The 15895-nt window shown below is 36.5% G+C and overlaps 1 protein-coding gene across 2 annotated transcripts in view; it reads left to right on the top strand.

Annotated features, from left to right (window-relative positions):
* Window positions 1-15895, top strand: part of LOC120536727 (transmembrane protein 184B-like) — a 57462-nt gene that overhangs the window by 18619 nt on the left and 22948 nt on the right. For both annotated transcript variants that reach the window (XM_039765192.1, XM_039765191.1), the window contains exon 2: window positions 15271-15504. In XM_039765192.1, the coding sequence (XP_039621126.1) occupies window positions 15271-15504 (234 nt within the window). The remainder of the gene's footprint in view (window positions 1-15270; window positions 15505-15895) is intronic.

Below are 15895 nucleotides of genomic sequence, written 5' to 3' on the forward strand. Positions count from 1 at the left end.
GCCCAAAGGTGTTGCTCTTGCAAGCAATAGTGTATAAAATTTGAACAACACAGATAGATCTATGCAACCTGCAGGAGTCTTACAACAGAACAAATTTTATAGGTGTTTAAACAGGTTTAAGTAGCTACAAGGTAATCTTATGTAATCTGCATATATTTTAATATTGTGTCCTTTGAAAAATATCAAATAATAGCAGGCACTGTTACATATAATAACGCATCCCAAGCGGGAGCCATGAATTTGTTTTCTTTGATTCCTGTATCCTCATTACATTCTTTAACTGCCACTCATGGTAGCAGGGAGTGGTAACATTTTGTATGATGATTAGTACATGCAAATAGGAATTTCACTGACCTGTATACACTTGACAGTGATGACCCTATAAACCTTTAAATGTGTAAACCTTTTGTAGATCTGCTTGAGCATAGCATGAGAGAAATCCAACTTACAGCAAAGCCTTCTTTAAACATTCTTTGTGGTGACTGGCAGTGTTAATGGAGGCTTATTAGTACTGCATCACTATGTGATCCTGAGCAAAATACCCAACCCACTAGTTGTGCAAAATGAACATCTTTGATGAATCTGTACCATATAGGAAAATGTTCCTTGGAATAGTATTCACCTTGAAAGGCATTGCAAAAAAGAAAAAAGTGGTTGCCAAGACAGTTCTGAACAGAGTACAATAGGAGAATAGAGTTGGTTCAGTTGCTTAGCTGTCTGGGACCAGATTAACAAGCTTTGCTTGCTGTAACCTTGTGTGGTTGTTAGGGTCCAGTTATTTGTGTCTTCCTTAAAGCCATTGTTGCCTAGCTGCCACCCACTGCTGTCAACTTGTTTCCAAAGTTATATTTATTGTTTGTCTTAATGTCAGTACAGTCAAACCAGAAGGAAAGAAGGGTAAGAAAAAAAAGAATACAGAAATGTAAAATATTGGGGTGCAGGGTGACATGCTTTCACCCACCCAGAACAGTAGACAAGAACAGACCATTCAGCCCAACAAAGATCGCCAGTCCTGTCCACTTAATTCTTCTAAAAAAAACAGTCGAGTCTTACGTCTACCACAGTGCTTGGTAGCTAGCTTAGTCCATGTGTCTATGATTCTCTATGTAAAAAAAAAATCCCAATGTTTGTGCGGAATTTACCCTTAACAAGTTTCCAACTGTGCCCCCATGTTCTTGTTGAACTCGTTTTAAAGTAACAGTCACAATGAACTGTACAATCCCCTTCATAATTTTAAACACTGAAATCATGTTACCTCTTAATTTTATTTTGCTTAAACTGAAAAGGCTCAGCTCTTTTAATCTTTCATCATGATTTATCCCCTGTAGCCCTGGAATCATCCTAGTCACTCTTCTCTGGACCTTTTTACTATGTCCTTTTTGTAGTATGGAGACCAAAACTGCACATAGTACTACAGATGAGACCTCACCAGTGCATTATAAAGCTTGAGCATAACCTCCTTGGACTTGTGCTATATAATCTAACATTCTATTTGCCTTCTTAATGGCTTCTGAACACTGTCTGCCAGTTGATAGCGTCGAGTCCACTATGACTCCTAAATCCTTCTCGTAAGGTGTACTCTCGATTTTTGAGACCTCCCATTGTGTATTCAAACCTAACATTTTTATTTCCTATGTGTAATACTTGACATTTACTGACATTAACTTTCATTTGTCACAAATCTGCCCATACCTGTATGCTGTCCAAGTCCTTCTGCAATGATGTAACAGATTCCAAATTATCTGGCAATCTACCTATCTTGGTATCCTCTGCAAACTTAACCAGCTTGTTACTTATATTCCTATCTAAAGTATGTATTTATATTAAAAATTGCAGTGGCCCTAGCACTGACCAATTCTGATGAGGTTCCTCGCACTGTCACCCTCTGCTTCCTGTGTTTGAGCAAATTCTGCACCCATCTAAAACATCACCCTGAACTGCCAATTCTTTTAGTTTGATGCCCAACCTGTCATGTAGCACCTTATCAAATGCTTTCTGAACGTCAAGATGTTGTAAATAATATCATATGCTCCACTTTCATCATATTCTTTTGTGGCTTCCTCATAGAATTCCAGCATGTTAGTAAAACATTACCTCCCTCTTCTGAACCCATGCTGACTTTAAAAAAAAACCAAAAAAAAAAACCCAAAACTTCTGTACGTGACATGTGCTTCTCAATCTTATCCTTAATTCCTTCCATTAATTTTCCTGTGATGCATGTTAAGCTTACTGGCCTATTGTTGCTTGGATCTTCCCAGTCACCCATTTTTTATATAAAAAGATATTTGCCATTTTCCAGTCCTTTGGAATCTCCCCAGTGTGCAGTGACTTTCTAAAATATGTGCCAAGGGCTTATATGTACTCACTAGTCTCTTTAAGAACTCGAGGGTAACTATTATCAGGTGCTGGTGATTAGTTTAATTTCAGCCTATTTAATCTGAGCAGTATTTCTTCCTCTACCATTTCCAAATCCGTAAGCACCTCCTTAGTAGTCATGTTCACCTCTGGGAGGTGATCTATTTCTTCTCTTGTGAAGACCTCAGAAAAATGCAAGTTTAGAGTGTCCGCTATTTCATTGTCTGTATCTTTTAATTCCTTTTTACGGTTTCTGATGCACTTCACCTCCTCCTTGACTGTTCTTTTACTACTAAAATACTGAAAGAATCTTATGTTGTGCGAGAAGGGCTTCTTGTACTGCTGGTCTGTCTCAGTCCATACAGCATGAGTTTATGTTGTACTTTTGCACTTTCAGGTTACTCTCTTACTCTCTCTCTCTCGACATTCACATCAGTGCACATTCTCTTGCTATATTTCACTCACTCTGGCATGTGGTGATAACAAAACAACTAGAAATGCATACCACTGCATTATCCATCTCTCACACTCACCACTATTCCCAGGTGAGAGAACTGAAGGGTGTTTGCGTAACACTCGCTCAGTCTCATCCACAGTAGTCTCTACCCTTAGAGATTTGCCGCGGACAGTAATAGGTTTGGAGGTTTGGGGTCCACCTTAAATAGTTGCCGCTGACAGTCGGAGCAGGCCAGTGTTGATTAGTTCAACTGGCTTTGGCAACCCTTTGTGAGATACTTTTGCAAACAATATGCTAGCCTTTCCTACTGAATACAATGGTGAGTCATGACCCTGCACAACCCAAATTGCACCAACCCTCAACCCATTTTGGGTCAACGCCCTGTAATTTAAGAAAATACGCTTTAGAGCATAAGACTAGGTTTCACTGGTATAATTGAATGCCTAGATCATGAAGTTCAGATCAGTATTTTATAGCAAAATGTGCATGGCGTCCAATGTGTTTTTGAATGCAATAGGAGTAACATTGTAATTTGAAGATATATTTTCATTTACATAGAAAAGTGTGTGACAAAACATAAAATAGTTTGCTTTTCCTTACAACTTAAAGATTATACCTAACAAAAGCAAGCAGCACATAGTATAACAGGCCATTCATGCCGAACATACCTTGTTAGTCCCAATTCTAATTTTTGTTTTAAATATTTGCTACCCTTTGAAAGACTCCGTCATATACTGTGCTATCAACTGCACAACTTAGTAACTTATTTTATGTATCTGTTCTTTCCATGAACAATTTACATAATACCAAATTCACCATTAACTAAATTCCTCTTGTGCCTCTGTGTAACAAGAACAGAAATAATTAATTTTAATTTAACAGTTGACATCCATCTTAACTACTTTGATATTTTCAAATATTTCAGTAGTATCTTTCTTTTTTTTTGTTGTTATCTGATTTTCCTTCTTCTAATTTTTTTGCATATCCAGCAGTCCTGGAATTCTTTTGAGTTGTGTACTAAATTCAAACACACATCCATATACTATATAAAGGCTGTATGGTTTAATTCACCTTTATGGGGTGATTAGGACAACTATCTAATGACAAAGGTTAGAGTTTCACAAATTTCAACTTGCCTTTTAATCAGTGTATATGTAAAATTATCATGTACGATTATAATGTGCAGTCTGTAGAATGCAGTAACTACAGGCATGATTTTGCTTTGCTTGTGGCATTATTCTTTTTACCATTTCTTAATATGAGGACAGGGTTTGGTTGTAATTTGTTTAAACACAATTTAGACAATGTGCCTTTTTATTATTGAATATTTTTATATTCAAATATGCATTTTTTTTTCGTACACTCAAAGCACCATTTTATTTGACTAATTTATTGTTTGCTAAGTATTTTCTTTCATGGTATCACTTTAGTTCTGCTCTAGCCACAATAAGTCACTCACCAGTGATTAGTGTTGTTCTGTTTTTCTTTTTCCTTGCACAATTTAAATGCCTTCATTTATGTGTTAGTACATCGGTCAAATTCTTGACAACGGTCTTTGCTCCTAAAATTAGTTACAGTAACAAGTACTTTCTCAATTTGTGTGAAAAACCTTTTCTGAATCTAAAATAAAAACATTTTCCCTATTCCTATACAGTATTTGTCACCTGCATGAATTCAAATGTGGTATGCCATGCAATGTAGGGCTAAGAAAAGTGCTAGTGCAAAAATGGCAATTGGTTGTAGGGGCTATAAGGAGGCATTTTGGCATCTAGCATAGCAGAGCCTCTCTTTTATTTGATTTCTATACTAATTTGTAAAAAGTTGTATCTGCTATGAATATTGCTGCGATGAACATTGCTGCTATGTAGCTTGTGTTGTTAAGGGCCTGTTTGAGCAGTATAGCAAAACTGCAAGTTTTTCAGGTTTGCATTACTGAGACGTTGTAAGTTCATCTCAGTAGTTTTGTTTCTGACAATGAGGCTACTGATGGAATAGCTGGAGTTTCTCTGCACCACTATAACCAAGGTAAATGGTTTTCTGTTTTTTTTTTTTACATTTTTTGTTTAGATGCTCATTATTTTTTCTAGCTGTAAACAACAAGCTTTCCAGGATAAAATGTAGCATTGCATAAACAATGTTAGATTGTCAATGAAAATCACACATTTTTTTTTTCTTTCGCTTCTGTGTCATACTGTCTTATAGATCTGCCTTCTTCTCCCTTATAGACTTGTTTATTTCAAACAGAATTGTTCATTTGTTTGCTGTCAATTTGGGGATATACAGTGGGTACAGAAAGTATTCAGACCCCCTTCAATTTTTCACTCTTTATTATATTGCAGCTATTTGCTAAAATCATTTAAATTAATTTTTTCCCTCATTAATGTACACACAGCAGCCCATATTGACAGACAAAAAAAAAGAATTTTTGAAATTGTTGCAGATTTATTAAAAAAGAAAATACTGCTTAGAATTAAGGCCAAGAAGTTCTATCTTGGAGTTTGCTAAAAGACACCTGAAGGACTCTGAGATGGTGAGAAATAAGATTCTCTGGTCTGATGAGACCAAGATAGAACTTTTTGGTCTTAATTCTAAGCTGTATGTGTGGAGACAAACCAGGCACTGCTCATCACTTGTCCAATACAGTCCCCACAGTGAAGCATGGCGGTGGCAGCATCATGCTGTTGGGGGTGTTTTTCAGCTGCAGGGACAGGACGACTGGTTGCAATCAAGGGAAAGATGAATACGGCCAAGTACAGGGATATCCTGGACAAAAACCTTCTCCAGAGTGCTAAGGACCTCAGACTGGGCCGAAGGTTTACCTTCCAACAAGACAATGACCCTAAGCACACAGCTAAAATAACGAAGGAGTGGCTTCACAACAACTCTGTGATTGTTCTTGAATGGCCCAGCCAGGGCCCTGACTTAAACCCAATTGAGCATCTCTGGAGAGACCTAAAAATGGCTGTCCACCAACGTTTACCATCCAAATCAAAATCCTGACAGAACTAGAGAGGATCTGCAAGGAGGAATGGCAGAGGATCCCGAAATCCAGGTGTGAAAAACTTGTTGCATCTTTCCCAAGAAGACTCATGGCTGTATTAGCTCAAAAGGGGGCTTCTACTAAATACTGAGCAAAGGGTCTGAATACTTAGGACCATGTGATATTTCAGTTTTTCTTTTTTAATAAATTTTCAGCAATTTCAAAATTTGTTTTTCTTTCTGTCAATATGGGGTGCTGTGTGTACATTAATGAGGGAAAAAATTAATTTAAATGATTTTAGCAAATGGCTGCAATATAACAAAGAGTGAAAAATTGAAGGGGCCCTGAATAGTTTCCGTACTCTGTGAGAAATGTTCCAGCACACTTTTATCTTATTCACATGTAACTTCTTGGGGTCTGCTTGATACAGTTCAGTGTTGTGGGAATAGTGGTTCAGAAGCCTATAATAGCAGCATTTAGTGTAATGCGGGAACCAACCCTGGACATGGGCTTTGCAAACGATAGGTACCACTTGTGCACACACTCACAGTCAAACTCAAAACAGCCCATTCATAATCGGCATCATTAGGGATGTGGGAAGAAACTCATACACATGCATGTCGGACAAGCAAACTTCACATACAATAACCAGGCACTGGGTTCAAACCCAGGAGGATGGTGGTTCTGGAAAGCTGCAGTCCTAACCACTGCACCACTGTGATACTGTTGTTAAAGTGCTTAAAGCATATTCTTATTTGTGCATGTGTGTTGATAACTTGTACGGTTAGCTTTACCAGATAAGACTATATCATAATAAAGGGTCAGTGTCAGATAAGCATCTTCTTTCAAATTCTTGCCACCGTTGGTTATCTCTTTTGCATGTAAAATAATAAGAGAGAGTTTTTAGGTCATATGAGATTATTATTTATTGCAGTTTTGCTTGAAGGAAAGTGTTGCAAATGAATCTGAAGTGCTGCACTAGTATGATGTATAAAGTAACCAGAAATCTTTATTTGCCTTTAATGTTTTTGCATTTTATTTCTCTTTTTGTTCATGGTGGTAATTGGTCTGCTTTAGAGTAGGTGCTTTGAGACATTTAATGGACCTATTTTCACACGCCATCTATCTGAATGAAATACTGTATTTGTCACTTGCCTACTAAAATTATCCTTTTGGGAGTGCTGATGTCCTAAGATACTTAGAATTTGGTCTTAAAAATCATAGATATCTTTTAAAAAAACTTGTGTGCATGCATATATATATATATATATATATACTGTATATATATATATATATATATATATATATATATATATATATATATATATATATATATATATATATATATATATATATATATATATATATATATATATATATATATATATATATATATACTGTATATATATATATAAATAATCAATCAAGAGTCTTTGCCTATACCCTTAACACTTTAGGATGTGTGTTCATTGTCTTAACACTGTAGCTCCTCTGGCCTTCCGCCGAAGAGCGCATGTGAGTTCACTTGGGTCAGTGTTGTGATATGAATTATATTTTATGCTTTCTCAGCAACCCATGCGCATCTCATGACATTAAAAACAGCAAGGGTAGCAACCAGTGAGTTTAGAGTTTGATCTGTTAAAAACAGTAATGACATAAAATATTCATTGTATCATTGAAGTATCCAGTCTCACATGCCTTAGTCAGTGACATTCTTAGGTTGGAAATATGGCTAATCAAGTACTTTATTCATTTCCTTAAAGAAAACTAGGGGGCTTAGCCCCCTGCTCGCTTCACTCAAAAACCCCCAACGGCCTGCGCTACGCACCAGCCACTTTGCATCTCTGTCGCTCACGTATGTGAATTTCATTTTCACCATTAACAAATCTTTAAATTCTCACGGATACGCCTCTTCATTGGGAAGAAACACTACTTTTCCCTGATAGCAACATGAATTAGACGATCTACAAGTCTCCAACTTAAAGTTTAAACCAGAACAATATATTCGATCTCTTTTTTTTTCTGTTCTGCTATTTCACAGAGTAATAATTTCTATTTGTTTTTGCTAATGTGATCTTTACTTTAGAATTTTAGTACTTTCATTATCTCTAACCTGCTCTTCATGTGTATCGCACCAACATTTTTGAACCTCTTTACAATGTTCTACTTTGTCATCTACCCTTTTGTCTTTTATTTCTGGCTCCATTGTGGTTAAATCTTTTGGCACAAAGTCTCATCACGTGGGACGTGAAAGTATCTCTCTGAAAAGGTTGCATCTCATCCCAGGCTAAAAAGTCTCTTCTCATCCTAAGATTTTTTTTTTATTATAATAGAGAGATAACTTTTACTGTATTATATTCTGTCTTTCCCTAAATAACTGTTGCCACTAGTTATACATTTTTCTGAATGTGAGTAAATAGTCACGTCAGTCAGCAAATTGTAATAACTTTCTTCCTGACATTGTGTGCCTTGCCTCTTTATCTTAGATTTGATCTGGTTGCAATGTTTTCTTTTTGCCAGAGCAGCCTTGAAGAGAATATTTACATTGTGTGAATAAGCCAAACACTTAGCATCTCCTATCACTTTGGGAGGTTGTAGTCTTTATAAGACAAATGAAGAGGATTCTTTAAAAACAGCTATTAAAGTTTACTGTAAATGATGTGACAGCAACATATGTATATAGTTGATTTTTAATATGGCATCCATATTAATGCTGAAAATATTTATGTATTGAAATACACCTGATACAAAACACAGTGTGTTTAATATAAATAAGGGCTGTTTCAAAAATGTACATTAAGCTTAATTTCCATTAGTGGTATAAAAACACCCTTCTGTTAAATAATGATTTATATGCTATAATGAATGTAGGGGTAAAGATTTAATACAGCTGAACCTTTTTTTTTAGCCATGGGTAAATATCATCATTAAGCAACTTTCAGAAATCTAATCTTTTATCTGTCTTTTCTGCACATCATATGCCAGGATATAAACCAGTAATAGCAGAAATTGTAAATTTGCTCTGTTGTCACCACTTGCTGCCTAAATCACAGAAGAGACTAATTAATCCCAACCTGTGGATATCTGTAATGACACTAATTATTTCAGCATCAGATCTGTTTTTCCAGTAGGTATTATGTACTGAACAGTGCATCTCAAATAAACAGTCCTCTTTAGGCAACTAGGAGCTTTTGCAAATTGCCCAGGATAATTTTTAAAGAAATTCTTTAAGCTTAAATATAACTTGTTGAGGAACAGACATATCTCATATCCAAAGAATGCATAGAGGAAGTGATGCTCTGTCTTTGCTTTAGGGGTGCATTAGGGATGGAAGGGAAACTTTATGGACCAAGATGCAGAGACAACAGCATGAAAAGAAACCTGAAATAAAACAAATTAAGCAACACAAACAACAGTTAAGTGCCAGACCTGTAAAACAGAACATTCGTATTTACTAAATCCAACTGGGTGAAAAAAATCTGTGTAATGACTAGAACACTTCAATTCATCAACAGTTTCTGCAATTTTTTTTCATAAATAATTTGAAACGGACAAACTTTGCCAGGTCTAGATGTGCTTTGTTGGTGCAGACGTATTATGACAGTGGTATGCCTATAGTGGTTATAGCTTTGGACTTTTAATCCCAAGGCTGCCAGTTTAGTTCCTGCCTCTTCATCTCTCAAATTGACTTGTAATAAATTAAACAGTGACTGTTTTATATTGATATTTCTGAAAATTGAACCAACATTTTTAAACTTGCAAGTTATGTGCTACAATTTGTCAACACAATTAAAATTTTATTTTGCTTTTGGATGGTGAGGACATAAAGGTAAAAAATGGGTAAGGTTTGTAGAAATTTAAACATACAGGATACCTAATCTTCTCCGACTTGAATTCTTTGAGGCATGGATTCACTAAGGTGCTGAAAATGTATTTTTGGCCATTGTTGACTTTGATAGTATCACAAAGTTCCTGTTGATTTTTCTGGAACAAACCTCCATTTTCTTTTCAAATGCACACAATTGAATTGAGATCTTGCTACTGGGCAGGTCATTGAAACAAACTAAAGTTATTGCCTTGTTGTATGAAACAACACTGACATGATGCTTGCTTTATTACATGGGGCATTACCGTTGTAGACATTTCCGCTTGAAACAAGTTAGAAAATGTATGTGCAATATTATATTCAAAGACTTACATAATTGATTTGAAGGTTGGAGCATTTTACATTTTTATGTTACTTCTGATAGTCTGTTATAACATTTTTGTTTATTAAATACTATCCATGTTAACTGTCAAAGACAGGCAGTAGAGTTAATTTAAAATATTTGATATTCTTTGCCTTACATGTAATTTTCCTCAATATCCTTGTATGTCTGAACCTCCCTTGCTTGTCGCTCCCTCTCTTGAGCACATTCCTGTAAAGCCTGCTTCTCAGGCTCTGTCATTTCAAGGTTCCTTGCTCACCTTTGGTCTGCTGATAGCTCTTGACCAATGAATGATGGGAGGTGGATCTTCAATTCAAAAACCTCAGTCATGTGTGACTTGTGTTTCCTGTTTATGAAGTGTGCTGATTTTTCCAGAACCTTTTATGTTACTGTACATTATTTTGGGTGAAGTATTCCTTTAGCTTTCATTGGAGATCTGTTTTGTCATTAGTATCAGCTGTTGGTTGAGTAAAAGAGGAAAGTATACAAAATATACAAGCTGAAGTGACCTCTCTCAAAGTAAATATGAAGCAGTAAATTAATCTGTAATTGAAGTCACACAAATATTACTCTGTTTTAAGATAGACAAGTCTGCAAATTCCCTCATAGTTATCAATATTAAGTTATGACATTTCAGAAATTTGTACTGCACACTGTGCTTGAAATATCATAGCAAAAACTGACGTTTCCTTGCAAATCTCCTTGAAGAACAAGTAAGGCACATAGTTTCATGTGAACAGACTGTCTTGGCAATCACAGTATGTGCTTTTCACATTATGTTTGAATAGGATTATAACAATTCCAAAATTTCAAACTTCCAATAGGATACTAAGAAAACTATTGAAATTCAATACCATTTTTGATACTCAGTACAGTATATTATGTAACTGAGTAAAAAATGTATTTAAATAAATTGCTGTTATGTATTTATTAAAATCTTTATATTGATGAAAACGAACAATACAAATTTTTGTCTTTAAATGCAAATATTTAAAGTGTTGCAATCTTTTGTAAAAAGTAAGAGTAATGTTCTGTAAATAAATCAAAAGTAAAGACATTTAAATCTGGTCAACAGTGTTTTTACATTGATGAAAATAAATACAGGCACTATGATCTTTTGGGTGCTGCACATAACTGGCTTACAACTTATTGCTATTTTAATGCTGGATGGGTTTCATCAGACTGAGTGGAACAAGTAGGTGGGGAACTAGAGATTTTTGTGAATCTGCAATGGTGAAAAAGAGAACACAGTACAATTAAAACTAGAATGTGTGATCAAGACATTGAAATGTGGACTGGGATTGTCTACAGTATGTCACTGCCCAGGAAAGTAATGTACATTATCCTGGCTGACTCGGCAACAGAAATGATTCACCTGTACCAATATCTTTTTGATGAATCATTCTTCTTGCTGGTGACTTCAAAAGAGGAATCAAGTGTCTATTAGGCATGTTCTATTCATGGACACTATAAGCTGGACATGCTCTATTATAGATATTAATTGCTCTAAATCTAAACCTGTTGCACAATCCAAACAGGTCTGACCTCATCTTTCTGCCACTTACAAGCCTGTTATTGACAGCAACACCTCTCTATTATCCACGCCAGACGTTTTATGTGTGTTGGGGTGTGTGTGTGTGTTCGTTATTTATTTATTCTTGGGAGCTCCTGTAAAATTTTAATTTCCCCTTGGGGACAAATAAAGCATAATTTGTCTGTCGGCTGTTACTGAGATAGTACAAAGAAATGTTACAAAAATGTAATTAAAAGTAAATTAAATAGGTATTGCAACCTTTTGTAAACTGCGTACATAAAAAATTAAAGCAAACATTAAATAAAATTAAAGTAAAATGAATAATGTCTTCTTTTTGTAAACAATTGTTCAGAAAAGCAACACACAAGCAGACCTCTACCACACTTAAACAATCTGTATACATGCAAATAGTGTACATTGCATTTTTGTGCAAATAATCTGCAATGACTAGCACGTGAATTAGCTCATCTGTGAGGCCGCTGTGTGCCTTTGTTGGGCTGCAAATGAATCCTGATGTACAAAATATACTGTCTGAAGCACAGCTGAAAGTATATGAGCATGCAGAGGAGTAGTGGCACTATCCAGCTGAGCACTAAAATGTTACAACACCTTACATTATGTAGTAACTACGTTCAAATATAATTTTAAAATTGCACATAATAAAATAAAAGAAAGTTCCGTACAGTGGCAGCAGTCTTTGTGGCGAGGGTTTAAAAATGGAGTGAGCAACAGCGCATCCATCCATCCATTCTCCAACCCGCTGAATCTGAACACGGGATCACGGGGGTCTGCTGGAGCCAATCCCAGCCAACATAGGGCACAAGGCAGGAACCAATCCTGGGCAGGGTGCCAACCCACTGCAGGACACACACAAACACACCAAGCACACACTAGAGCCAATTTAGAATTGCCAATCCACCTAACCTGCATGTCTTTGGACTGTGGGAGGAAACCGGAGCGACTGGAGGAAACCCACGCAGACACGGAGAGAACATGCAAACTCCACGCAGGGAGGACCCGAGAAGCGAACCCAGGTCTCCTAACTGCGAGGCAGCAGTGCTACCACTGTGCCACCGTGCCGCCCGCAACAGAGCATTATAGAACTAAAGAGTATTGCCTCTGAATGAACAGCATGGAATAAAATTGATTCAAAGGTAAAACAAATAATTGAAAACTGACAAAAAAAAAAGTTTTAACCTGTAGAAAAAATAAACATCACATCCTTACTTTAAACACAAATATACTGGTTTATGCTTCATTTTGGAAGCTTACGTTTCCGTGATTTAGAAATGAGATACCTCTTTAAATTGTTTGTATTGATTCACTTGAAATTTTTGCATACAGGCTTGCATGTATCTTGTGGTTTTCTGTTCCTATTTGCTAAAAAGCCAAAGTGTTTCCAGATATCACTGCAGCTGCCCTCTTTGTTAGTTAAACATATTGGTGAAGGCTCCAACACTGCTGAAACTGCCATCTTGTAATAACACTTGTGAGTGGATGCAAGCAGAGTTGCACCTCAAGTCATTGTGAACTGGAAGCGCATTTCTAATGTAGACTGTAGAATCGATTCCATGAAAAATGAGTATTAAAGTCATTTTAAAATGTTAAAATTGAAACTTCTTGATATTTCAGTATTTCTGACAACCTTGTTTGTGAATGCATCTAAAAGGGGAGACTATGCCCATAAAGCTGTTGTGTAGAGTTGCGCAGCTTCTCTACCAAAAAAAAAAAACAAATTTTAAAAAGGTACAATACCAGCATTTCAGAATTTTGGGTACTAGAAACAATTGTCACCTTTGTACCCAAGCTCTTCTCATTGATTCTTAGTAGAGTTGCTGGGTAAAAATGTACTATGTGCTAGAGACTTCATGAAACTACACACTTTGTCTCCTTCAGTTCGTCTTGAGGGATACATCTTGCTTTTGTGAACCCTTTATACAATCAAAAGGGAAGCAGTGCATAGTGCGGCACAATGGCCCGAAGCACTAAGGAAGCCTGTGTAAGACGGGGTAGGGAGGATCTTTGTGGTTATCCTTTATTTGCTTCAGAACTATTTTGGTCCAAAGGCTGGTATCAATACTGAAGTCAAAATTTTATTACAAATCCAACCTAATGATATGTCATCCAAATGGCACTCATTTGGTTTAAAAACACCCAGTGCATATCAAGAAAACATTTCTCACTCTATCACCAGCCTGTATTATTGATACATGGCAGGATGGGTAAATACATTTTACGCCAAATAATTCTACCATTTGCATGTCCATGCAGAAATTGATGCATCATTTTTACACTCTTCATTTGTATAGTCTTGGTAATCACATGCACACTTTAACCTCATCATCTTAGATAACAACAGTGTAACCCAATTTGGTTGTCCACTTCAAGCACCAATGCTTTGTGCATTCAAATACACCCTTCTGCAAACCTGTATTGTGAAACGTTATTTGAATTTTTGTGGCCTTTCTGGTAACTTGAACCTGTCTGGCCATTTTCCCCTGATCTCCCTTAATAACTAGGTGTTTTTGTTTTCTGACAGAACTGCCACTTACTACTTGTTTTTTGTTTATCACATCATTCTTTGTAAACTCTAGGGACTATTGTTTGAAAATCCCTGGGGAGAAGCCATTCCTAAGATGATGGATCCATGACGTCTGGCATCTTAGTTTCTTAGATAACACGTCTTGGCCATTCTAATGTTTGGTTAAACAACAACTAAACCTCTTGACCATGTCTGTCTGCTACATAATAATATACTGTATATGGTTCTATCCACAACTTTTTAGAAGAGCAGGCTATTTCTGTTAAAGATTGTTAGATCTAGTAAACTAGTCATTGAGCCTGTGTATATGGATATTAATAAGTACATATGTGAATGACCAAATAGTTTCACTTGGCATTCAGTTAATTGAGTCTATATGCTCTTTCTCATTTTTCTCCATACATTTTTTTCAGTTTCATCCTAAGCAAATTTCTCTCATGTAAAATATCTGTCCTTTCCTGTATCGGCTGCATTAGAGCCTCTGTTTTGCAAAAAAAAAAAAAGATCCTGTTAAGTGTAGAGCTGCTAGATAGATACCTTGGTCTGCTGCCTGACACCATCATTGCTTTTATAAGTATCTTGTTGCGTCTTACAAGTGCATAGTGCCTCTTTATGAAAAGCTTGCACTTGATCTTCCAATAATCATAAACTTACAGTATTAAATTTCATATGCAATTAATGTGTTTCTTAAGGTCTCAAACAGCTGGAGCCTTCCACGTGAGGCACATACCAAGTTGAGATGATGGATGAGGCCTAAAGATCTGCCCTAACATATCTCTAGTGGCCCCACTGCTTCTGCTTCTTTCATCTTGGAAAAGTGCATTGTAATAGCAGTCCAATTATGAGATGGAAATGTGAACAAAGAAATAGCAGACTACCTTTAAAAACTATGTACTGCAAGTAGCAGTTAAAGTAGGGAATAGGCCAGAGTTCACATACTCCAGTCCTGGAGGGCCGCAGTGGTTGCAGGTTTTCATCCTAACTCTTTTCTTAATTAGTGGCCTGTTTTTTCTGCTAATATAGGCCATAGCTTGGTTCCAGCCAGAAATGTTTGTGTATATGCAGAGCAGGGATGATTCTTTTTGCTTGTAGATCATAATGTGTTTTAGTCCTGTTGTTGTACTTCATTAATGCCCTTAAGTTAGCATTTTACCTAACTTTTTTGACTATAACTTTTTCTATTTGCCATTTCAGATGAGCAGGATATTAAGGAGAGATGTGCCACAGCAGGCCCGCCTCAACCCCTCTTTGGCAGGTGGAGCTGTACCTGGAACAGAGTTCACTGCCACACCGGCTGGCCCTAACTTCTCTTGGCTTTCTGATGCCCCTATGACAGCAGTGGGGCAGCCCATCTTTCTGATGACCACATCAGCACAGGCAATTTCTGGCTTCTTTGTTTGGACGGCGTTGCTTATCACTTGCCACCAGGTAAGGTTCTAAAGGGTCAGATTTGGAAGCTTCAGATGTTGCACTTAAAAACCCTAATACCTTTGCACTGAATTTTATAACTCAGGTTATAAGTTGTCGAAAATTGGTACCTACAACTGACTGTAGGTGTGCTATCTTATCCTGTCAATATATCACTTTTGTTGCTCCTTTCAAGCATAAACTATTTCATACTGATAATCTACCTCTACTAACCTTTATACTGTGCAGTCTTGGCAACTTATTTCTTCAGTACGTACCCCACATTTTTTATCTACTGTAAGGCTATACTGAGATTTCCTTCTAAACCATTCATCTAAGGCTACATTACAGAGTGCCTCACATCTAGTGGCATAAAGCTAACTGACTGACAAAAGATGATTTAGTGCATACA

The sequence above is a fragment of the Polypterus senegalus genome, chromosome 10, assembly GCF_016835505.1.
Source record: "Polypterus senegalus isolate Bchr_013 chromosome 10, ASM1683550v1, whole genome shotgun sequence".
NCBI lineage: Eukaryota > Metazoa > Chordata > Cladistia > Polypteriformes > Polypteridae > Polypterus > Polypterus senegalus.